The following is a 26445-nucleotide window of genomic DNA, read 5'->3' on the forward strand; positions in this document are numbered from 1 at the left end:
AATAGGGCCTCTGCGCCACGTCAATGGCGTAGAAGGCCTGAAATAATCGCAAATGCTAGCTTATTGCTAATTGCCTACTTATTGCTAACTTGTGATTATTTAGCTGTCGCCATCTTCACACCAGTGGAGTGTGAAGAGGATGGGGGGTACGGCCGGCCAAGCCAAGGGCGGCTGGCCGGGAGTGGGGTGGCGCAGGGCGTTACTGTCCCTGCGCATTCGCTGCAGCTGGCACTCGGCATTCGGGTGATTGTATTTCCTCGCCAGGCAGGGCCTAGCATCGAAATAATCGCTGCGCAGCATCCCTCCGGATACATGTATGGTGCTGCGAAAAAGCATCAGCGGGGCTATCATGAGCTGCCACACAAGTGCCGCCGTATGATAAATATCCCCCAGACTGTCTAAATTGTGGTCGATTTGTGAAAAACAGCCAGTGCGCTGTCCATCTCAAACCGACCTCAGTTATGTGCTGCCGACCAGGGAATTGCACATTAATCTGTGGATTAGAACTTGTCATTTTGTTAAAAGCAGGAATAAACTTTTAATATATTTGTTAAATACTGTGGAAATTTAAGAGGCTAAATGTGCCAGAATTATATAAAAGTCTAAAGAGACACTAAAATCTAGTAACGTTAAGGCTAGTTAACCTGACACAATTTTAGATGGTCTAACATAAGTTTACCCAGTCTGAATTTTTGACAGGTTACACAATTTGTCATAGGGCCACAAACATGAAAAGCTCATCTTTCATATATCAGGTAAAGGAGTATAGGCATCAGCCTTTATTTGAAGTTAGAAAAGGTGCCTGCTTCAATCACAGCACCTGCACCTCTGTCCTTTTCACATAGACTCTTGTTGTGTGGTTATATAATGATGTCACATTCCAGGGAGTTCCACCTTCATAGCCTCCTTTGTGACAGGTTAAGGTAAACACAGCTACTACATTGAAACCTGCAACTCATTTGCATAAACTGCCTAGCGAGTCATTCAGAATTGTCTTACTTGAGTTACTGGAAAAGTGTCTACAGAGAAATCATCTCTACTAGCAATGCTGGTTGTCTTGCTTTACTTTTCCTGGTGAACCTACACGAACAAGAAAAATTGACTTTGTACAGTGGGCGGCCCTTGCTAAAAGAAACAAGCGTACCTTAACCAGGAAGTAAGGTGCCAAGATATTCTAGTGAACCTGGATACAGAATTCAGCAAGGTGTGCTTCATTCAATGTGAAATGCAGAAGGAATCAGGAAACTCAGCAGCTGTGGAGATCCAGGTTCATCTACATGCTTCTTTCCTTTTCCATAAGCTTTGCTGTCAGGATTATTTGGCATATTAATGGATTTGTATAGAAGACTTTACAGAGACAAGACATTTTACTTATAGTACAAAATCAGCGAAATGACAAGGAAGAAGGATCTGTACAGAATCTTGATCTGAGTACTAGTAGTAAGAAACTTTAACTGTGACTATGGGGAATAGCTGCAGGAAGTATTTGTGTTGTTGCTTTCAGTGTAATAAGTCCTCGGACAATGAAGATGGTAAAGAAACCAAAAGGGATCTTACTTTTGAAAACATTGCTGCACTGCATGATGACTCACAGAACTCTGTGCCTCTAGACACAATCTTAAATAACACCAAACGTCCCAGCAATGTAGATATCTATGTGGCTTTATACAATTATGACGCTCGCACAAGTGAGGAACTGAGTATTAAAGCCGGGGACAAACTGTATATCTTAGATTTTACTCAGGAGAGTTGGTGGAAAGCTAGAGCTTTGAAACCTCGAGGAAAGTTGGAAGGATTTGTTCCAGCAAACTATGTGGCTTCAGAAAACACTGTTGAATCTAAACCGTAAGTAAAAAACAATTCATACTAAGTGTTTAATTGTATAAAAATATATATTTGTTTTATTCTATTATAGGGATTCAGGTAATTTTAGAACAGTGAGGTTTTTGGGATCCCCTAAATGATGAAAAGATTGTTTAACATATTAAAGGAGGTACTTGATGGCATTGTTACGCAGAAATGGTTGGTGGGGGTATGGCTGTCACACCCCCACTGGTCAACTACTAATGACCAATACAAAGGATAGATCATTATTAGGTAATGTGTCTTCAAAATACACTGTATACCTACAAAATATGCCATACATGTTCGCGTAGGTACAATCTGTAGGATCTGTCTTCTATTTCCCTGACTGTGTTTTCTTTCCTACAATCCTGCCTGCAGATATGGCCACTGTAAATGGGAAGGTGCGTGTGTGGCTCTCTGTTCACCTGTGTAGGTTTACTTCCGGTTAAGCGACTAAGCACACTGGGGGTCCACAAAACCTAAGATTTTTTTGGCATATAACTTATGCATTCCATAAATATCTAAGATGGGAATATCCCTTTAAATACCCAGTGCAAACTTCCTGCTATATCTGTGTAAACAACAAAGTAGGGCAGAGTCCTTTCTTCCTTCTACTGACCAGCTGTTGTACTGATCAAACCTTTTAAAGGAATTCCTGGGGAACCCTTTAAGGGGTTATCCGGGTTTTAAAAATTTCTTATGTCCGGGCTGGGGCGGGCTATTTAGGCCCCTTCTCCACTGGCGTTTTTCACGCGCGAGTTCTGCGCGTGCATTTGACGCTCAGAACTCGCATTGCACTCTGTCCCATTGTATTCAATGGGTCTTTCTCCATTAGCGTGGTTTTTAACGCGCGTGCTTGCGTTCGTTTGCACGCGCGTCAAAATCGCAGCATGCTCTATTTTTGCGGGTCACGCGCGTTTTTCACGCCCCATTCAAGTCTATGGAGATGCATCAAGAACGCATTGCACTCGCAATCATTGCAAGTGCAATGCGAGTGCAATGCGTTTTAAACGTAAGGGTTGCTAGGTGACCAGAATAACAGTATTTCCCCTGCTCGCGATCGAGCATTTAATTAAAAAAACACAATGAAGAACAGTGAAGAATAGAATAAAATCATTGTACACAGTGAACACAGTGACCACAGGATCATTTAAGATAAAAACACAGTGCAGAACACAGTGCAGAATAGATTACAGATGTTCGGCACATCTGCTTACTTGTCGGGAGATACGCGCGGAACGGTGCGAACAAAATAGCATGTGAAGAACAATATATATGTGTGAAGAACACATTGCAGATGTATTTAAACATCTGCAATTTGTTCTTCACACACATATATATTGTTCTTCACATGCTATTTTGTTCGCGCCGTTCCGCGCGTATCTCCCGACAAGTAAGCAGATGTGCCGAACATCTGTAATCTATTCTGCACTGTGTTCTGCACTGTGTTTTTATCTTAAATGATCCTGTGTTCACTGTGTTCACTGTGTACAATGATTTTATTCTATTCTTCACTGTTCTTCACATCTGCTAAATTGTCGGGAGATAATATACGCGCGGAACAGTGAAGAATAGATCGCCGATGTTTGCAAATTATCAGAAGACATTATTTTTCAATTAAATAACATATTTTAATCCCAAACCATTGTCCCTTTGAAATATGCTCGAGTCTCCCATTGAATCGCGCGTCAAAAATGCGCCGAAAACGCAAAAAAAACGCAAATTACTCCAAGGAAAAATGGAACAAAAACGCAGCCAAAACGTCAGTTTTTCACGCATTGCACCCTGACGTGAAACGCAACGCTAGTGTGCAAGAGGCCTTACAAATAATAAACATGTACTTACCTCGTCTGGCGCCACCAATGTCCCGCGTCGCGGTCCCTTCGATCCGTGCCCCTGTTTGTTTACAGAGGCACAGAAACCGCGCACAGGGAGCTTCCGGTCCGCGGTGTGGCCGGCTCCTCCCATCCGTCACTATCTCTCAGCGTTGTAAGCGCTGAGAGATGGTGTCAGATGGGAGCTCCCAGCCGGCCGGAAGCTCCCTGTGCGCCCTTGTAATGAAACCAGCGCGCAGAGGAGACGGACCACGGCGAGGGACATCGGCGGCACCGGACAAGGTAAGTACATGTTTATTATTTTTAAATAGCCCTCCCCAGCCCGGCCCTCAGTAATTTTTTAGACCCGGATAACCCCTTTTACTTTTTAAATAGAATTTTATGTTAAGAAGGGAGGAGTGGTTCTCCATTAACATTTTCCAACAAGGCCTTGCCACCTGTCACACAACTTTGTTTTTGTGATGAAAAGTAGATTTTTTACGTTCAATATCAAAAATGATAAAATCAACTATGTAAATGGTATAATGATAATCTTCCCCCTTATTAAGATTGCCCGTGCCACTAAGCACTTTTGTGGCTTTCCTCCACTTTTTGAAACTCTTAAACATCCTTTCTAGGAACTACTAGCCATAACTGAACAGCATACTGTAAATAAGGTCACACCAATGACTTGAAAATACCCATAGAAGCAGCGGTTTTAAATCTTTCTGTTATTCTCATTACAGCAAATTAATTTTATTGTTTTTATTATAAAAAGTAATATAATATTCCAATATACTTTTTTGTATCGATTCTTCACAGATTTCTACATGTCTGCTTGCTGTCATTCTATGGAAAGATCCTATGTTTACTACTAGTGGACAAAATATCTGACCATGGTCACACATTTGCACAGCTCATTGTATCACAGCCGTGCAACTGAGTGACCATGGTCAGATTTCTGTCCACTAGTAGTAAACATAGAAGCTTTCTATAGAATGACAGCAAGCAGAGATGTAGAAAACTGTAAGGAATTGATACAGTATATTGGAAAATTGTATAACTTTTTATAATAAAAAAATTACATTAATTTGCTGTAAAGAGAATACCCCTTTAATGCAGCTTCACACTTGCTGGTCCAAGGTCCTGCTTCACAGATCGAACCCACTCCCGGGATGGGACCTTGAGCACCATATTGATATATGATGTATGGAGTTCCCGTTTCCCCACTAAATAGCATTGCTGAAACTTATGATTACAGTGTCAGCTCCTATCTGTCAAGAAAGCTTGATTGCCATGCCATCAATATGGTGCTCAAAGTCCCATCACCAGGCTGTGTTTGGTCGGTGATGCAGGACCTTAGTGTATGAATGGTCCTTAGTGCATGGACCAAACTTGGCAAGTGTGAAGCCACCCTTAGGCTACATGCACATGTCCATGTGCAAAAATGATTTCGGCTGGATGGAGATGCACGACTGCACTGCAAATTTTGTCTGGAAATGGACCTGCCCTATCTTTTGTGGTGTGGCTCCCCGTCTCGGTCATAACATGGTGATGGCTGTGAGCTAATTACAACCACAAAAACTCTTGTGTGCATGAAGCTTTAATCTCTGATCTTAAAGTCCATCCAAGTCCTTCTTAACAAGATTTGCTCCTCTCACACATCCATTGCATGCAGATTATTAATATCCTAATGCACATCTTTACAATTATCTACAGACTACATCTCATTTGTCAAGTGGCTGCCTGTTCGATGTGATACTTCAATTCGATAATGATTATGGACGATGGTATATGAAAGAACTTACTTACATAATTGGGAAGACACTGCATGGCGATATTTAGTAAATACTATGGTGTTTTACAGATTTTATTGTGACCTGCCAGTTTTTTTGTGTACAAAAATTGTTATACCCTAACTGGTTAAAGGATCTGCCACACTGTCAATACTGTCAACAGTAAGAGCCTTTTTACATGGAAGAATGGGCAGGAACATGCATTTCCAGTAATGTCCACTAATTGGTTGCATTTACATTTATGTGCAACAATCTCCTTTGCTGTATGGGATGGATGATAAAGGCATGCTATGTATTATCAGGTGGGGTTACCATGTATACAGCATGTGACTGGTGAGCAGGAAGAGATAGGAAATGCTGGGTCATGTGGAAAAAATAAGATTTTACAATATTTGCAATCTTTATTTTTGTTATAGAAAATACCTGACTAATCCATTCAAACCTACAAAGTCACTGGCATCAATTTCCTACTTAAAGTGTTGACGCTTGACATTTATGGCATATCCACAGGGTAATTGCACTATTGCACTGGCACTTTATTCTTATGTGTTTACATGTTATATTTATTACATTGGAGTCATTGGGTCTTGGCAAGAATTTATTTACTGGAGTATTATATCCATACAATTGTTCACATCATTGTGACTTTGGCCACCTATACCACTACTTATTAGGTATTTACCATTTACACAGCTGCTATAACACTGTTGGTCAGGGGTGGTGGATAGGAGTAAGGTCATTGTACTTAATCCATCCTGTGTCTTTTTGAGTACTTGTGTACTTTTAATTGATTTTAAATGTTGTGTATATATGTCTTTTCATGAATTAATTAAGATTATACTATTTTTTGGTCCATTGGCACACTGCTTTTTCTTAGTGTTTATTTTGGTTATTTTTGTTGTGTGGACCTGTTAAACATATGAATTATTAAGCTGTGCCTACCCCGCCTGGTTTGTGTTTATATCCACAGGGTAATGTTACACCAGAGGGGTGTCCCACCAAAGGGACCCATAGTTATTTTTAGAACAGCATTCATTTGACAGACGTTTTAAGACTGATATAAATGCAATGGTGGCCATGCATGTGCCTCTCTCTCTCCATTCACATCTATGGGTGGGATCTGCATCAGATATCTTGTGGATATTCAATAATTGTTTAAAATAATAATATCCCTTTTAATACTTCTAGAAAGCAGACTGCGAGTCTGTAGCTGAGGCTAGGAGAAGTAGGAATTCATTCTGTCACATGATACTAAAAGAAGAGCAGAGTTCATGTCCTTTCATGAGTCATAAGGTATGACAAAGGTCCAAGATGAAGCTCCAGGAAGAACTAGTAAAAACTGTAAAAGTTTTTTTTATTTGAAAAGAAGGATACCCATTGGTCTGAAATGTTAAATGATATAAAAAAAATTGTATGCACTTGCCTTTGGGAGTTCTTATAATGCTCTTTCAATTTTGGTTCAGATGCCTGTTATATACACTCACCGGCCACTTTATTAGGTACACCATGCTAGTAACGGGTTGGACCCCCTTTTGCCTTCAGAACTGCCTCAATTCTTCGTGGCATAGATTCAACAAGGTGCTGGAAGCATTCCTCAGAGATTTTGGTCCATATTGACATGATGGCATCACACAGTTGCGCAGATTTGTCGGCTGCACATCCATGATGCGAATCTCCCGTTCCACCACATCCCAAAGATGCTCTATTGGATTGAGATCTGGTGACTGTGGAGGCCATTTGAGTACAGTGAACTCATTGTCATGTTCAAGAAACCAGCCTGAGATGATTCCAGCTTTATGACATGGCGCATTATCCTGCTGAAAGTAGCCATCAGATGTTGGGTACATTGTGGTCATAAAGGAATGGACATGGTCAGCAACAATACTCAGGTAGGCTGTGGCGTTGCAACAATGCTCAATTGGTACCAAGGGGCCCAAAGAGTGCCAAGAAAATATTCCCCACACCATGACACCACCACCACCAGCCTGAAACGTTGATACAAGGCAGGATGGATCCATGCTTTCATGTTGATGACGCCAAATTCTGACCCTACCATCCGAATGTCGCAGCAGAAATCGAGACTCATCAGACCAGGCAACGTTTTTCCAATCTTCTACTGTCCAATTTCGATGAGCTTGTGCAAATTGTAGCCTCAGTTTCCTGTTCTTAGCTGAAAGGAGTGGCACCCGGTGTGGTCTTCTGCTGCTGTAGCCCATCTGCCTCAAAGTTCGACGTACTGTGCTCTTCTGCCTACCTTGGTTGTAACGGGTGGCGATTTGAGTCACTGTTGCCTTTCTATCAGCTCGAACCAGTCTGCCCATTCTCCTCTGACCTCTGGCATCAACAAGGCATTTCCGCCCACAGAACTGCCGCCCACTGGATGTTTTTTCTTTTTCGGACCATTCTCTGTAAACCCTAGAGATGGTTGTGCGTGAAAATCCCAGTAGATCAGCAGTTTCTAAAATACTCAGACCAGCCCTTCTGGCACCAACAACCATGCCACATTCAAAGGCACTCAAATCACCTTTCTTCCCCATACTGATGCTCCGTTTGAACTGCAGGAGATTGTCTTGACCATGTCTACATGCCTAAATGCACTGAGCTGCTGCCATGTGATTGGCTGATTAGAAATTAAGTGTTAACGATCAGTTGGACAGGTGTACCTAATAAAGTGGCCGGTGAGTGTATCTTGAAGGGACAATAATTCAAATAAGCAACATAGTCAACAGAGATGTTCTGTAGACTTTGGGGCACCTTTATCAACAGTGTTCAAAGTAAGAAATTGCGCAATTACACTAGAGAATCTTATGCTGCACCAGATTTATTACTGTGTCTGATGCTGGATGAAAAATCTGGTGTAGTTTGCTGATCAGTGGGGGTCTCAATGATGAGAAATCCACAAATCTTTAAAACGAGGGGTCAGATGGAGTCCTCTCTGCATTTTCTGTCAGCTCCATAAAGATTAATGGAGAAGAAAGCTGCCGTCTGTTCCATTACTCTGATGAAGCAGCAAGGGGTCCGACTGAGGTACGTGGGACTACATTGGACCCCTCGTTTTCATGATCTGTGGAGGTCTCATCATGGTTATCATCTTATCATGGTTTCACCTGCTGCGCCGTGAGAGGAGGCACCAACGCAGGATCTTCAAATGTGCGGCTGCTGTGTCTTATCAGACTCGCGTCTAGGTAAGAATACACATTTATTTTTTTTATTTTTCAACACTTAAAGAATTAAGAAAGGTCGATTTAGGACCCTACTCCTCACGTCCATATATTCATGTAGTTAGTCCCATATCAACCTCACAGGTCTTCTTTAAAGTCTAAACCTGTCTTAAACCTTTGAACTGCACAGACAGTTTTGTTGCAATGTACAAAATAATTCTGTTGTAATTAGATTGATAAATGTGTCTCATTGTCTGAAGGATTACCAGAGAATTGATCTGGTGTAATTGTGCATGCTTGACTGTCATTTTATTACTTTGGGGAATCAGGACCCTCAGCCTCCTGATCGGAGCCTTAGTAGTATGGCCTCTACTGATCATCCTGTTTATAGGTGATCTCTTCTAATCATGGGACACCTGTTTGACACATTTCAGTGACAGGATGTGAACGTATTTGGATATTGGAATCATAATGGCATTATCAGTTACAGTGCAAAAGAGCTAGTTTATTACATGTATGAACTATATGGAGCCATTGCATTTCTGCTATGTTTACATTGCTAGTACTAAATGAATTGGTATTTTGATGTCAAAGGTACGGATTATAGATGTAGCCTTTTTACGATGAGATTTTTACAATGATATAAAGCATCTAAATAATGCTACAAACCAAGTTGACTTTCTACCATGATGTACACATGTGAAACGTCTCCTAGATATCACCTTTTTAAGAAGATTGCTCCCTTATCCAGACCATATGTTAGGACAGGATGGGAAGGGGTAGTGAACCCTAGCACTTAAACCTACAAAACTGTCCTACTTAACACCTACCCTAAATGACTGCCCCCAACTGTAGGGACGTTTCCTACAATCAGTAATTTGAAAGGAAAGGGAAATGTGTCTACAAGCCAGTATTCCTAACAGGATTGGACATCAAGGTCAAAAGTTCACACCAAAATTACTAGTGGGCTAAGTAAATGCTCTGTGCTGCTGTATGTATAGTAGTGTACTGTTAAGAAATTATTAGGGTACAGTTGCATCAAGTGAAATCTTTGATTCTAATGTTGAAAATAAATAATAATCTACTGTATAAAGTAGCTAAGTAATTATCTCCTTCCTTTTTCTCCACATCTTGCCTTATTTGACCTGCTGAAATTTCTACCTCATCTGCTGACAGAGGAGAGGGCCATGTCTGGCAGCCTGTGTATCATAATAGGACAAAGACTTAAACATTGATCACTTATTTTGAAGATATGTAACAAATATTAGATCAGTATAGGTCCCACCCTTCCAATTAGCTTTTGGAAGCAGTTATGATATGCTAGTGATTGGGGCTTGCCTTCCTCAGTATCCGCTTAAGTACCTTCTCCCAAGTTGTCTGTTCCTAGTTGTCTTTATCACTCTGCTTGGTGTCATAGAAGATTGTCTACTGCTCTGGTGCCCAACGAGCGCAGCATAGTGGCAGGGAGCCAAAGCCGGGTCAGATAACACAAAGCCATGGGCCGGTTTGGGCCACTGGCCTTGTGCTTGACACCCTTGGTGTAGAGGGTTATAATGCTCAGATATCTTTACTTTATCCCAGAAACCATGGGGGGGTGGGGAGTAGAATAAAAATTAAAAGTGCCCCTTCAGTGTTATATGTTCATCTCCACATGTGTAAGATGGTGAAAGCTTCTTTTTAAGGGTTAATACCAATAGGGACATATTTGGATCCCTTCAGATCATCTCAAACCTAAACTGGTTAGACGACATAGTGGGTCCACAACCTGCTGTTTGTTACAACAGTCCAATCTCATCACCTCTTATGACCTATTCAAGTAAATAAAGCTTGCAATACCAAGCACAGGCCCTAGATAATATATACTGTAGAGCTATGCTTAGTGAAGAGTGAAAAAGTTGCACAAAATAGTACAAAAACACTCTGGATTGGTCTATACTAAGAGGATTCATAATATATCCTAAGAAGTCATCGGTAAAAAGATGCTGAAAGAACCTTTTGTTTGTTTGGACTATTTGGATTGTAAGACATACCAGCATTGTGAGAGGCCACTCTTGCAAAAGGGGTTGTCCAGTATGGGAGCACTTTTTTCAGTACTTTCCCCCATCAAGTGGTTGGATATCAGAAATTTAAGGTTTTAAAACTAATAAATGTGTAGTGTACTCTGCACTGCACTCTCTCCATCCTCTCCAGCTTGTTCCATTGTGTGTAAGTACCAAAATCCTAAACTGATCCAGTGGCGGGTGGGAGAGGTCAACAGCCCCCTCCCACAATGGCCCAGATTTATCATTATTGAGGAAAACAGCACTTCATGTTGTTTGCCTCACTAATCTGCAGATTGTGCTAGGTCTTCAATAATCTGGTGTAGCCTCCACATTACAATAGTGCTTAAACTATTTTTTTCTCTCTGTTTAATGGAACAAATTTGCGCTACTTTTCAATCAGACTTTCCATTCCACAGAAGTGACACACACAACACTTTGTGGCACATGCTGCACTATTCTTCATGCGACACAAATTTCTGCACAGAAGGGGGCATTCCAGTGCTCAGTCGGACCGAGAGCCAGAATAAGCATGCAAAGTCCAACAGAATTGTGTCGCACGGCCCATGTTAAAGGTGCACAAAAAAAGTGGTGCACTCTGTCGGGGCAGTGCAGGAGCGCCAGATTCAGGGTGATTGTCTTGTTGGAATATGAACCTTCGGCCCAGTCTGAGGTCCATAGCACTCTGGAAGAGGTTTTCATCCAGGAGATCTGGATCATTCATATTTGCTTCGATTGCAACCAGTTAGCAGTCTTTTTCTATTTTATCTTTTCATGATACAGGAATAGGACCTTTTCCCAGTGTGCTAGCCACTAAAAAAACAGAGGGCACATATTCCTTTATACATTTCTGTGCATGAGGCTTAATTATCTCAACAGAGCTGCATTTCCTTCTGTTGGTATGCTAGGACGATGACCATACAGAGCTGCGTATTATTTCTTATTTTGCCAAAGTGTTATTTTTGTATTGAGAATCATGATACTACACTTTGTAACGATATCGATATTGAATTAGAAATTCTGGCATCCATGCATCTCTATTGTCCAGTCACAACACATTTTCATCTTTTAACAGGACATAGGATAACTTGCTGATTGATGGAGTTACCAGTGGTGGCAAACCCAAGGATCACAAGAAGGTGTCAGTGATACCCCAAAATGAATTAAACAGCTGGTCACACATGCAACTGCTTCTTTTTTTCTGCAGTCTCTTTCTATGGCATTGATGGAGATAGGCAAGATAGCAATAAGTTATTTCCATCAGTGCCATAGAGAGTGAGAGTTGGGCTGTTCAGCGCATGCTTGACCTCCATTCATTTTCGGTACAATGGTCCATCTATCATGTGATCCATGGATGTCACAGTAGTGTATATGGGATAACTTGTTGTGACTGGACAATCCTTTTAATGGTTATAACCAAATAAGTAATTGTAAGGGAAACATACCACAGTATAGGATCCCTATATGCTATTACCACAAAGGCTAGGTTGTGTGGCCGATTCAAATGGGAGCGGCAGGTCCGCTCATTTCTAGTCCTTAGGATTGTGTGTGAAGACAGTTTAGGTGAAATAATTAAATTATTTTAGTTTGAGTAATTTTCCTACAGTAATTCTATTCTATCCTCCATAGTGTTAAAATAATGTAAAAAGCACTGTGGATATTATATTGCAAACACATCACCTGGCAGGTCATCTGGTCACAGATTTGTAAATGTTCCATATATGCAATGTTTTATCCTCATGTGACTCCTACTCTCTAACTACAGACAAGGGAACAAAAAGCCTGTGCCAAGAACTTGCTTAAAGAGTGAATGCTGTAGCAGGCTCAACAAAATTAGCTTTTACTTATTTAAAAATTATATAACCTTTCAACAAACCTTCAAAACCAGAAGTTCATAGTATGTGCATGAGGGGTAACACTGCTTCTGCTCATAATGTAACATTCATTTTTTAACAGCTCCCATCTTGGTATTTTAACCCCACTGTAATGTAACCAGTTAACTTTAAGGGTCTCTAAAATTAGTCCTAAAAGGGTCTGGTGACAGTATAAAACAGCAGTAAACCACTCTCTGTACCTCCACCATTGTGGAAGCACTGCATCCAATCCGAGCCAAAATCCAGTTCCTATGTCTCACAAGACAAGAAACTACGGTAAAAGGGAGGCCATTCAACCAACTATTGGCAGCACAGCCTCTCCTGTGTTTCCTGTGGTGTCTGGAGACACACAGGAGGGTGGTGGAGGGTGTCAGGAAGCAGTACTATGGGAGTTGTGTGGGAATGGTAAGTATGTTACGGAGCACCAGCAGACGCCATACTAATAAGGTCATGTGACAAACCCTTTTATTTACTAACAAAATACTTCAATAACTCAAATTTGATAGTCACCAGGTCAATACATGAAAGTGAGATATTATTTTACATGAATATTATATTGTATGATACCAGACACAAGTTACATAAAAGTGATCATCAACAGTTGCACACCTATTATGTCATGGATTATAATATGTCTTTAAACCTGTCTAAAAACTGCTTATGAGGATACTATTCTCACAATGTCTGAAATTATAAAGGATACTTATGTAATCCTAGTCTACAAACAGTTTCTATTATTGGAATGAGTAAATATTGCAGATGAAGCCTAATTGGTTATAGTGAACACACACCCTAACAGTTCTGAATTACACCCATATTTGCAACTGTAATTAAATCTAAATTGTAAGCCTATAACTTTTTACTAATTACTTATGTACTGTATAGATAAATAGAAACAATACTCATAGAGGTTTTCAACTTTACTTGCTATTTATAGAGAGTGTAGGAATTTTGAGATTGGTAAAAAAAAATGTAACACTTAATGGAGAAGTATTTTCTTTATTTTGAGTTGCTTAGCTGTATTTTTGTAATAATTTTTTTTAACTTAAAGTGATTCTGTCAGCAGAAATGCCACTTTTAGCTGCTGATAGGTTTCAGTAGCCTATGCTATGCTCATTTTAAAAATGCCTTTGTCAGCATTCTGAATCAGTTTTATGGGACAAGTGTTTGCTTTCAGAAAAGATTTGGTTTTATGGGGTAAAGTATAATTCTTTATGCTGTAATTTCCATTTTATTTGTAGAGGTCAAAATTGTACAAATTGCTTTAAACAATAAGACAACAACATTTCCAGAAATTCCTGACAGGGAAAGGGTTATATCAATACTAGACCCCATCCCACTAACCGATCGATTACAAAGGGAAAAACAAACGGTTTGTTTTGCCACTTCCAACTCTTTGACCCATACTGCCTGTAACACTTAAAAGGTTTATGCCAACATATCAACATATTAGGGCAGATTTATCAAGCTGTCTAAAAGTCATAATATTTCTAGTTACCCATAGCAACCAATCACAGTTCTTCTTTAAAATATTCATGAGTGCTGGTAAAATGAAAGCTGAGCTGTGATTGGTTGCCATGGGCAACTAGAAATATTCTGACTTTCAGACAGCTTTATAAATCTGCCCCATTATATATTTTTATATTTATATCACGGGCTTTACCCTCTCCATAGCCGGTAAGCCTTTGCCGCATATTGCCATTTTGAAAAATATAAAAATAGAAATAAAAAGTAATCAAAAGGTCGTACAGTCCAAAAAATCGGAGCATTGAAAACGTCATCAAATGTCCCAAAAAATAACAACACCCACAGCTCCGTACACTGAAGTATGACAAAAGTTATAAGCATTAGAAGATGGCAAAATCCCCCCATATTTTTTTTACAGGAGGTTTAAATTTTTGTTAAAGGAATGATAACATAAGCCCATAAAAAAAAAAAAAATATATCACCGTCCCGCCCTCCCATGCAGCTGCCCTACCCCGTCCGATTCCACAGTGGGCAGTCCTGGGAAGGCAGGATGTGTGTTTCTGAGATCAGATGAAACCCTATGTCAGTACTTTTCCCGATCTCCAGGCCAGTGGTAAGAAGGCCTGGCATTGCTACAACCTTCTGACTTTCAGATTATAAGACAAGGGCACTTTTTAGCAGGGGATCGTATAGTCATAATAATACGAAAACAGGTCACTCTCTATATGCACAAAAACCCTTGTGTGTATTTTTATCCCTGTCACTCTGAGAATCCTTGTCTAGGTTGCAATAACCTGCAAAACAATGAGCCCTTTACCTAATTATGGGGGCAGTATTTGAATTCAGAAAGCTCTGTCTTTAAAAAGCAGCACACTGCTGCACAGCTGATCCGCTGTTTGTAGATTGACATTATTATCGTGATTGGAATGCTTTATTTGGGAGTGTAACCAGCTGGAAATGTTCTGACAGCTTCCCTTAGCAACTGAATGTCACCTCTGCCCGATCAGCTCCAGGTGCGGCCCTGTCAGATGGAAGGAGGACCTTCTGCTTCAAACTGTCTATAGGACAAAGTAGAAGGCTCAGGACTAAGGGAGGATGGATTTGTGCATATTTAAAGGGGTATTCCAGGAATAAGCATAATTTATATACTAATGGGCACTCAAAATATAAACTAATATGTAATTAGTTGTTATTTAAAATTTTGCTCCCGTTAGCAGATAATGCTGATGACATAGACTGTAATGGAGAATTAAAATGCTACTGGCCCTTTAATCAGTTTGTTAATTTCCTCCGCGCGGTCCGACAGAAGATGGCTGCTGGTCACATGTCCACATCACATGTCCTGCCCCTGCATGGGCCAGTCATGTGATCACCACTACATTTGGCTGTAGGCGGTTGGTTGCAGTGCATTCAGTATGGCCGGTGTTGTGATGATGGCAGTTACACGTCATTACTATGGTAAAAAAGCAAGAAAACCTGTTACATCATCACTGGGAGCAGAGTATAAGTGGTAGGAGGAGTTACTGAGAACTAAAGGATCATGGAACTTGTAGTTTCTAGTGGCGGCCATCTTAGTGATAACTCCACCTACTTTAGAGAGGCCATAAATTTTGCAAATCATAAAATCAAATTATTTAAGCTCCGTTTTGTGACTAATGACATTGAGTATTGTTGTATTCATTTATTTATATCATCATGGGTTTTTGTGTCAGACGTTCATATTCCCAGAATACCCCTTTAAGCTTACACGGCAGAGGTGTCTCTCAGGATTGCATTTCATATATGCCACCAGTTTGAGTGTTCCTTGAAAAGCTTGTGTTACAACTCCGGCAATAAAGAACCCATTAGAATATCTAGACATAGGCTGGTGGCCAAAATCTAGTATACCCCATTAATGTGAGGGAATAAAACCCACCTATTCTAATACATATATCACTGAATAAGAGATGAATTTGAGAAATAAAGGCTTCATCTTTGAGCTAGTGGTTAAATCCTATAGATAAAAATATCCAATGGGTTTTTACAATCATTTTGTTGTGTTTGTATGGACAATTTATTTTAATATGTACCAAATAAAGGTTAGATTTTAACAGAACAACACTCATATAATATCCCAGTAATGAATATTGATGACTTTCAAGTATAATCAGTCTGTGATTTAAACCTATTTTCGCCTTAATGACTAAGCATTTCTTTACATTTTTCTTTAATTGTTGTCCTCTTAAGCCCATAACCTTTTCATTTTACTGTGGCCGTCAGTTTATTACCGGTTGTTTTTTACATTGCCACTGTTTTTTTGAATTGTGTCATATTTGTGGTACATTAAGCCTGTTTTTCAACTTTTTTCAACCCTTTCTGTGAAAAGATGACCTGAAAAACTGCAATTCTGGCAATTCATGGCACTGAAATTATGGTGATACTAAATATGTAAATAGTGCCTTGCAAAATTATTCGCCCCCTAGCACTTTTCTGCCTTTTCCACATTTCACACTTCAAACATAAAGATATAAAATTGTAATTTTGTTTGTTGAAGAATCAACAACAAGTGGGACACAACTTTGAAGTTGAAATTTGGATAAATTCTTTGTTTTCAAAGTTCTAAAATCTCTACTTTTGATGCAGATAGTCACATCACCCAAATAAATTCACAACTTACATTTCCCAAATGTCTGCTTTATGTTGCCATGATTTTTTAAGATTCCACATATTTTACTAGAATGTTATGAGGCTCAGAATTTAGGTACCATTTTTCACATTTTTTGGAAAATCACCAATACGTATTTAGATGGATCTGCTCAACTTCTAATTGACTGTGAGAGGCCTAAATAATAGCTAGACTCTTAAATTACCACATTATGGACACTGGATACAAAAAGATTTCACAAACTTTAGGGGGGAGTTGTATGTTTCTTTATTTTTGTTATGAAAAACCTTAATAAAAAGGATCTGGGAAACACACCAAACATGTGGAAGAAGGTGCCCTGGTCAGATGAAACCAAAATCTAACTTTTTGGCCACAATGTCAAACGATATGTTTAGCTTAAAAACAACATAGCTCATAACCCTGAACACACCATCCCCACTGTCACACATGGTGGTAAAAGCATCATGGCATGGCCTGCTTTTCTTCAGCAGGGACAGGAAGATGGTTAAAAATAATAGGAGGATGGATGGAGCCAAATGCAGGACCATTCTGGAAGAAAACCTGTTAGAGTGTGCAAAAGACTTGAGACTGGGATGAACATGTATCTTCCAAGAAGATAACGATCCCAAACATAAAGTAAAATCTACAGTGGAATGGTTCACAATAAAATGTATCCAGGTGTTAGAATGGCCAAGTCAAAGTCCAGACCTGAATCCAATCGAGAATCTGTGGAAAGAGCTGAAAACTGATGTTCACAGATGCTCTCCTTCCAACCTCACTGAGTTTGAGCTGTTTTCCAAAAAAGAATGGGCAAGAATTACAGTCTCTCAGTGTGCAAAACTGATAGAGACATACCACAAGCGACTTACAACTGTAATCACAGCTAAAGGTGGCTTACAAAGTATTAACTTTGTCCACTTCACAATTGTATCCCACTTGTTGATTCTTCACCAAAAAATGACAATTTTATATCTTCATATTTGCAATCTGAAGTCTGGCAAGGGCGCCGAATACTTTTGCAATGAACTGTACAGGTTATTATATGGTTTTCTTTTGTCACTAACATTTTTAACAAACTTTATGTAAGAAATTGTTTTCATTTATTTAGTGCCATTAGGGGTTAGATTTTTAATCTCTTCTCTACTCAGAGGCTCTACAAGGCCCCTGTAAGGCCCCTTCTGCCATGGCAACTTTCGTCACCCTGTAATAACAGTCTGAGGGTGCTGATTGGCATCTAGTTACATTACTGCCAGTTTGGAAAGACATGTGTGCTTGCATCAACTGGTTAATTTTTCTGAATGAGTTACTGAATTACATGATCCAACATTGACTTTAGTTCAAGCTGTGTGATACTAGGATTCCCTGGACTGACCCAGATTATTAGCATCATAGGAATCTATACTGTGGAGTGAACATACAAATACATTATTTGTAGCATTTATGATGCATGTAGCATACATTTGGCTTTACATTTGGATTATAAACTAAGACATGTTTCCGATTTAGACAAAAATGAAACATAGTTAAAACCACAATTCATTTCTAGAAGTATCTTTCAAATGTTTTTAGATTGCATTAGTTTAAGCAGAACCATTTGCTTTATCAGCAGAAACCCCAAACTAAAAGACAACATTTCTGAAATAAATATGTGTTACTGGAAGTTACAACGGTGACCTACAAGAGCTACTTTACAGGCTTTGCTACATTTTTGTAGCTACTAAACTCTCATATGGCTATTTCTTTATTTCATAATGAAGTGACTTGTTATCTTAATGCCACCTCAGACCTCTATTTTCGACATGCTATAAACATAGATTTGCAAGGTGAGATCTGCACTTAATAAACATTTATAGCATTTCATCTGAAGATATCATAAAATCCTCTAATGGAAGCATGCTTGACATTTTTTCTACGATTTTGATAAGTTTAAAGTCTGTAAACTGGACAAAAACCAGACTTGTCAACTATCTCTCACCAAAAGGTAAACTACCCAAAAGTTGCTTGTGAGAGCCCATTTCATAAGGCAGAGAGTATAACACTTTCATGCCCAATAGTTCCAAAACCTATGTCCTATCGAATTTTACTAGTAGTAATGTACAAATATGGTTGATGTATAACTGCATGGCAAGTTTTGTAGCAATCTGTCATTTCTATCATGGGTATGTTAATGATTGTGTGTGTATGTGTTGTGAGAAAGTGAGAGGTGTTGTTTGGGAGAACCGCTATCTGTCATACAAGAAGATGAAGGGTGCATGGCAAAATCCCTGGATTTGTCTGCAGTAATGTTTGCATGTCTGTAGAAATGTGGTAAGCAGGCATAGTCTGTTAGCCTATGTTGGCGCAGATGGACACTTTTGTGAAGTCTCTGCTTATTATGGAGTAGGGGTAGGCTGGTAGTTGAACGCCTGCTACATCCGGGCTTCGGTCCTGAGATCTCAAGGGCATTTTAAACACCAGTCTTAAAATTCTTCCTACTGGCTCTCTGTCACCCATATTTACTAAGAGGCTCTGGCCGATTATTATATATGGCCACAAACTCGACAAGTTTGGACCTAAAACCAGGCCTGATCTGGCAGAGTTTTTTTGCTGGTTTTTCCTTCCCGTCCGTCCCGCTCACCAACATGCCCAAAGTGAATTTCCCCCAATTGCAAAACTTCAGTGAAATCAACCTGTCCAATCATAAATCAATACTGACTGTGAATTCATGTCTCCAGCTAATAGAACAGGCAATTAGCAAGAGAAGCCCTACAAAGAAGTAGTTTTGAAAGTGGGAATCACAGACCATTTCTCTGTTGTCGTATTTCTTGGCTATAACTTTTGCCATTGCTCTCACCCTTAGAGGTAGCACTAGGTGGTGTCCAAAACACATACATGTTGCTCAGGTAGTGCAGTTTTTCCAGGCTGCACAGCCCTCCATGTGTTAACGAGAATTACCTTGACTTTCATTAGGTACCGGAATTAGATCTTCAGAACCATTGTGAGAACATATACAGGTACATGGGCGTTGGGTTCCTTCTGATACATGACAATGCAAGGCCTCATGAGGCTGTATTGTGTCAGCAGTTATGAGTGATGAAGGTATTGGTGCTATGAATTGGCCTGCTTTTTCCCCAGACCTGAATCCAATCGAGCACATTCTGAACATCATGTCCCGTAACATCCACTGATGCTACGTTGCACCACAGAATCTCCATGAGTTAACTGATGCTTTTATCCAGGTCTGGGTAGAGATCTCTCAGAAGAATATCAGAGAACTTCATCAGAAGCATGCCAAAGCATTGTAGGGAGGTCATACTAGAACATGGAGGTCATTGTAAGGATCGGTGGTAGTGCATCCTCTGTACCACCGCAGAAGATGACGTAAGCCGACACCTGGGACCGGTTTTCTCCAGTGGTACCCGGTTTTCACCAGAGCCCACGGCAAAGCAGGTTGGACTTGTTGCGATGTGGTACCACCAGGTTGTTCCAAAGGCGTGACTTTGTCCACAGTGGCAGCCAAGGCATAGTACAGAATCATCAGGCAAACTCGTGGTCAGGGCCAGGCAGGAGGTCGAGACAGGCAGCACAGGATCAGAGTCGGGGACGTAGTGGTAGGTCGGGACAGGCAGCACAAAATTGTAGTCAGGAACGGAATCAAGGTCACAATGGGAAATAAGGGTAATCTCAGAGGGCTTGGAATACAGCTTTCTCTCAGGCGTGGAAGCACAAAGATCCGTCAGGGGACATAGGAAGGGGCTGGAATTTATCAGAGCAGGCAGCAGGCCAGCGCCAAATAGCAGCATATTGGCCCTTTAAATTTTACATAGCTGACATGGGTGCGCCCTAGGACACGGGAGTGCGCGTCGGAGCACAGACATTAGGTGTCCCGCCGCTGGAGCAGGGACAGGTAAGTTAGAGGCCGGGGCACACTGAGGTATACGGGTTCGCCTGCGACCCGGGATATGGGTTGCAGGGGCACCCGTGACAGCTACACAGACATCAGCCTCAATTCCTTGCCTTGAGGTATTTCCACTGAAGTTGGACCAGCCTGAAATTTGATTTTACACTTTGAGTATAATTTCAAATCATTTTGATTTTCATTGATCATTTGTATGCATTATTGTTCCTAATTCACTATGTAATGAACAAAGAACTATAACGGAATATTGAATTCATTTAGATCTAGGATATGGTATTTTAGTGTTTTTTTAAGCAGTTTATATATAAAGTTATATATAGTTATCTTTTTTCATCAGGAAAAAGGAAAAAGTATTCTCTAGCAAATTTATTGAAAACATTAGAGTTTTATTCCATAATCAATTAAAAAAACCATGATAGTATGCACAATGTCAGAAAATAGTTGACGCGTTTCAGAAGGGACACCATCCTTAGTCGTAACCAGTAGCATATGTAGCTTTTTGTAAGAAGTTTATGTGGATTCTAATATAGGGCTCTGCAAAACACAAGTTATCTCTTATACAGCTTTCTGGATTTATAAGTCAGGTATAGTATGGTAATAACTGCCTTAATTTATAAGAATGAATCTGCTGAAATACATTTACATGAAGATTAAGCAGAATATGAGTTGTTTTATGTAGCTCACTTTATGATCAAAGAGATCAGCTGTATAAAGAGCATACAATTTAAAGGGAAATGACACACAAAGCTTTACCTGTTATACACAGACACAGCATTGTTTTACTAGAAGCATGAATGCTTCCTTAAAACCTGCTTGTCTACTTCAAGAAATGAGTCTCATTTTGGTATGTAGTACAAACAAATATGAGTTCTGCATTCTTTTACTATAATACAGCGAAGATCAATATTTCTGTCACTGAAATAATGGGCTTTGTCTTCTCAAACTATAATGAATTATCTACTGACTACACTACGTAATGCATTGCTTCCTAGTTGGCATGTATAAGATTAATCCTTATTAATCTTGTAAAAATTAGCATGTTCATTCATGTATACACCTGGTTTAATATCATTATGCCACCAACATTATAGATGGTTCAATAGTCCACAAATGACCACACAAATAAAATTAACCCGTAAAAAGCTGATAGAGCGGTCATTAACCCCTTCCCGCTGCAGCCCTTTTTTGTTTTTGCGTTTTCACTCCCCACATTCAAAAATCTGTAACTTTTTTATTTTTCCATGTACAGAGCTGTGTCATTACCCCTGAGGAAGTCACGAGGATGTGACGTAACGCGTGGGGTTCCTATTCCCACAGCCGACCCACCCTCCTTCCCCCGTCTGCTCTGCCTCATACCTACTCAGGTTTCTTTACTGCATTTGCACTTTTTTCATTGAGGTTGTATATTGTTTACACTAGTTTTGTCTAGGTTATTGCTGTTTCATCTATGCTGGATTGGGGGTACACTTAGGGAGGGTGTTCGTCCGCTGTGGTTTACCCCTGGGTCTGGGACTTCACTCCCTGCCCCTTTTTGGGGGACAGTTGTGTTCTTGGTAGCACCATTTTAAATGTTTTTATCTGATTTTGTATCTCTTTGTGTGTGCATTTTCCAAATTTGTCATAATAAAACTTAATTGTTGCCCTATAATTGCATCGCTTTTCTTTTTTGCTTATCCATCCAGAGCTGTGTGATGGCTTGTTTTCTGCATAACAAATTACACTTCAAAATGGTGGTACTTAATATTCCATGCCATGTACTGGGAAGCGGAAAAAAAATTCCAAATGCAGTGAAATTGGTAAAAAACGCACTTGTGCCGTATTCTTGTGGGCTTGGATTTTACGGATTTCACTGTGCGCCCCGAATGACATGTCTACTTTATTCTTTGGGTCGATACGATTATGGGGATACCAAATTTGTATAGGTTTTATAATGTTTTCATACATTGAAAAAAATTAAAACCTCCTGTACAAAATTTTTGGGGGGGATTTTGCCATCTTCTGGCGCTAATAACTTTTTCATACTTTGGTGTATGGAGCTGTGGGGGTGTCGTTTTTTGCAGATTTTGATGACATTTACAATGTTATCATTTTTAGGACTGTACGACCTTTTGATCACTTTTTATAGAATTTTTAATTTTTTTTAAAATGGCAAAAAAGTACCATTTTCGACTTTGGGCGCGATTTTCCGTTACGGGGTTAAACGCAGTGAGAAACCGTTATCATATTTTGGTAGATCGGGCATTTTCGACGCGGAGATACCTAATGTGTTTATGATTTTTACTGTTTATTTATATTTATATCAGTTCTAGGGAAAGGGGGGTGATTTGAATTTTTAGTTTTTTTTTATTGTAATTTATTTTTTTACTTTTTTTTATTTTTATTTTTACTATTTTTCAGACTCTCTAGGGTACTTTAACCCTAGGATGTCTGTACAATTCTATCATATACTGCCATACTACAGTATGGCAGTATACGTGTATTTTACTACTCATACATTACAATGTGCTGATATCACATGGTAATGAATGGGTTAACCTGAAGTAGCTTTGGGTCTTCGTGAGACCCGAAGCTACCATGGCGACAGTTCGCCGCTCCCCGATGATGTCACGATTTGCGGGAACACCCGCGATCGGTGCCGGCCTGCAATCCCTCTCCATGCACCGGACCCAACATGTGACGTACTATTACGGAAAGTGCTAAAAATCCCAAATAAATCTTTATGATTTTGTTTGTGTCCCCCGTGAAATAGTTAATAAAATCTCATAATTAAGCTATAGACACCCAAAATGAATAATTCTATCTCACCACGCAAATAATAAGTCCTCATACGTGCACATTAACAAAAAAATTTCAATTCATAGCCTGTACAATGTGATAATACAAATCTGCTGTGAATAGCGCTGCTTTCATTCTACATACAGCAGTTTACCACCACATATGGGGTATCAGTAAACTCGGGAGATATTGGGCATCAATCATTGCAGAGCATTTCTTCATTTTATTCATTATGAAACCGTCAGTTTTGGCCTAAATGAATGTATTTTTCAAAAAATTCAAAAGTTTCTAAATCGCAGGTCCATATTGTTTTTAACCCATGAGAAACACTTAAAGAGTTAATAGAATGAATAGAAGTTGTTTTACATATGTTGAGGGTGAAGTTTCTGTAGTGGGGTAATTTATGGGGTTTTACTATTATTTAGGCCTTTCAAAGTCACTTGAATGCTGAGTTGTCCCTCAAAATGTGAGTTTTGGCGATTTTCATGAAAATGAGAAAAATTGCACCTAAAGTTCTAAGCCTCATAACATCCTAGAAAAATGACAGGACACATAAAATATCATATCAACATAAAGCAGACATTCCTGAAATGTTAATTATCAAGCTTTTTGGATAGTTTTACTTCCTGTCTGGAAAGCAGAACATTTCAAACTTTGAAAATGAAGAATTTTTATTTTTTTACAGAATGAAACGTAAAACTTATCACTTCAATTTTCCAACTAACATGAAGTACAATGTCTCACGAGAAAACAATCTCAAAATCAACTGGATATGTTAAAGCGTTCCGAAGTTATAACCAATTAACGTGACACATGTTCGATTCGAAAAATTGTGTCTGGTCATTGAGTTTAAAACTAGTGTCGGTGATAAGGGGTTAATATTGTCAAGGGTACATGATATGAAACATCTATATATTCACTACATATTTCTAAAACAAATAGTTCATATTTAGGGAAATTAGCTTTCTGTGTACCATAGCTGTTTCCTGGAGGACTTCCTAGAACCATCCCTTTAAAATATAATTGATATCCCAGAATCTTTCTGGAATCAGAAATTAGTGCACTGGCTTAGAGAATCATTTGTAGTTTTTTGTAGCATTATTTACAGTATGTATAACTTTGTATTAAAAAAAACATTTTAATGTAACACAAATAAATTTGTGTTAATACAACTGTATATATGTATATAACCTGTATAGAACAATTATAGTGTGCATGTTGTACAGTATATAATTGTTCTTGAATCATGCAGTAGTGGATATAAGTTCTGACAGGGATAGCTCAGGACCCTCAATAGTATGCATTCTGGGGATCCATTTGCAAATTCCTAAGAAATCCTTTCAGTAATAGCATACTACCTAGCCCTTGCCTTTGATTGTTTCTGTCCTATGGGCTCTGTCAATTATGGTACCTGTAGACTCATTTATACCTTGAACCTGGATTTTTTTTTCAGTAAAACATCCTACAACTGGGAGATCTATGTAAAAAAGGTCTAAAGGTAAGCCAGGGCACAGTTTTATCATGGTGTTTGATCATAGATTATAAATCTGGTGTGGTATAAGACTTGCTAGTTGTACTTTGCACTAGTATTAGTTCATCACCAGCAAATTGTAACAAAATATTGTTGAATTGGGGCACATTTACTTACCCGTCCAAAGGAGTTGACCATCTGACAATTGTCTGACAATAATGCACTCTGCCGTGATTCACTAAGATCGTCAGCCCGATATCCTGCATGTGTCGCTTCCCCACTCAGGTCCGACGGAGTTCACGTGGTGTATGTAAGTGCATTGGATTGCGACACAATTTGAATGTTAAATCCTGCGCTTAGTCCGAATCAGTTGGATTGTCCGAATTCTGTAGCATGAAAGCCGCCGGTGCAGCTATGCCAAAATGCGATTGCGTGCGACACAATGCCCTGCTAAATACCTGTCAGAGCCATGTAATCCCCGAAAATGTCAGAAAATACGACCTCAGTGCGGCCACGGACCATTAGTATTTAAGCCCCATTGACTTTTCATAAATTCTTAATTATGGTGCAAAATGGCAGACGCGACAAATGTGAGACATTTTGAAGACAGAAAACTGATGTTACTGAACTGATACAACTTCCCCCATTGAGTGTTCTCTGCCATGCTCTCACTTAGCTCAGGGGCCATTAGTCGCTGTTGATTGTGGCTATTGTATGAAATTTGGGGTGGGGGTAGAAGAATAGGTTTTTGATGTTTGTGCCTTTTTTACTAAATATAAATTACTTTTTGTAGGTGGTTTTTCCGTGATATCAAACGGTCAGATGCAGAAAAGCTACTGCTGCGGCAAGGCAATGTTGCTGGGGCTTTTCTTATCCGAGAAAGTGAGAGCCAAGAAGGGCATTACTCTCTTTCTGGTAAGTAGATAAATGAAATATTTAGGATTTTTCATGCATATGTGCTATATGATTTTCTTTATACTGTGTTTTAAACTATTTATTCTATAATATGCTATAATTTGCTATTAATACTATAACAGTAGGGTGCATAAATGTAATAGTACATAGATAAATATGCAGTTAGAATTTAACATCCTGTTGTATTTAAATATTGTGTTGTGTTCCAGTATTGTCCAAAAAAACTTTATACAACTTTATGTACTTTCCACACCAGAAAGTAGGGCCATACTTCTGGTTAATAGAGGGTTAATCAAACAACCTTATAGCATGTACAACATTTTAAGAAAAATGCAGCATTTTTATATGCTGGAGGCACACCAACAATGGCAGATCTTCAAGGGGTGGGCGTCCAGGGCCTTTGGCTTGGGATGGAGCCACGTCCACCCATATGAAGATCCACTATCAGTCTTAAAAAAAATCTATACTCACCTTCCGGCTTCTTCTCCCCGGCCCGCTGCTCCGTTGTCTCTGTCTTCTGGCCCGGTTGCATCACTATGGCGAGGCGGTGTCACCACCACATCATTGTGATGCCCCCGGGCAGGATGACAGAGCCACGGGGCCAGGAAGAAGAAGCCGAAAGGTGAGAATAGCTTTTTTAAAAATTTTTCTTTGAAGAAGGCCCTGCTGTGGACATTACAGTAATGATGGGGGGGGGGGGGTAGGAGTGGGGAGTTTATGTAAAGAGGGGGGCATCTGGGGTGGAT

At 39.6% G+C, this 26445-nt stretch overlaps 1 protein-coding gene across 1 annotated transcript in view; it reads left to right on the top strand.

Moving 5' to 3' along the window:
* Positions 1 to 931: 931 nt before the first annotated feature.
* Positions 932 to 26445, top strand: part of FRK (fyn related Src family tyrosine kinase) — an 81417-nt gene continuing 55903 nt past the window's right edge. The window contains exons 1-2 of the mRNA XM_072141743.1: positions 932 to 1845; positions 25578 to 25699. Coding sequence (XP_071997844.1) covers positions 1463 to 1845; positions 25578 to 25699 — 505 coding nt within the window. The 5' untranslated portion in view covers positions 932 to 1462. The remainder of the gene's footprint in view (positions 1846 to 25577; positions 25700 to 26445) is intronic.

This window comes from Engystomops pustulosus, chromosome 3 (genome assembly GCF_040894005.1).
Source record: "Engystomops pustulosus chromosome 3, aEngPut4.maternal, whole genome shotgun sequence".
Classification (NCBI taxonomy): domain Eukaryota; kingdom Metazoa; phylum Chordata; class Amphibia; order Anura; family Leptodactylidae; genus Engystomops; species Engystomops pustulosus.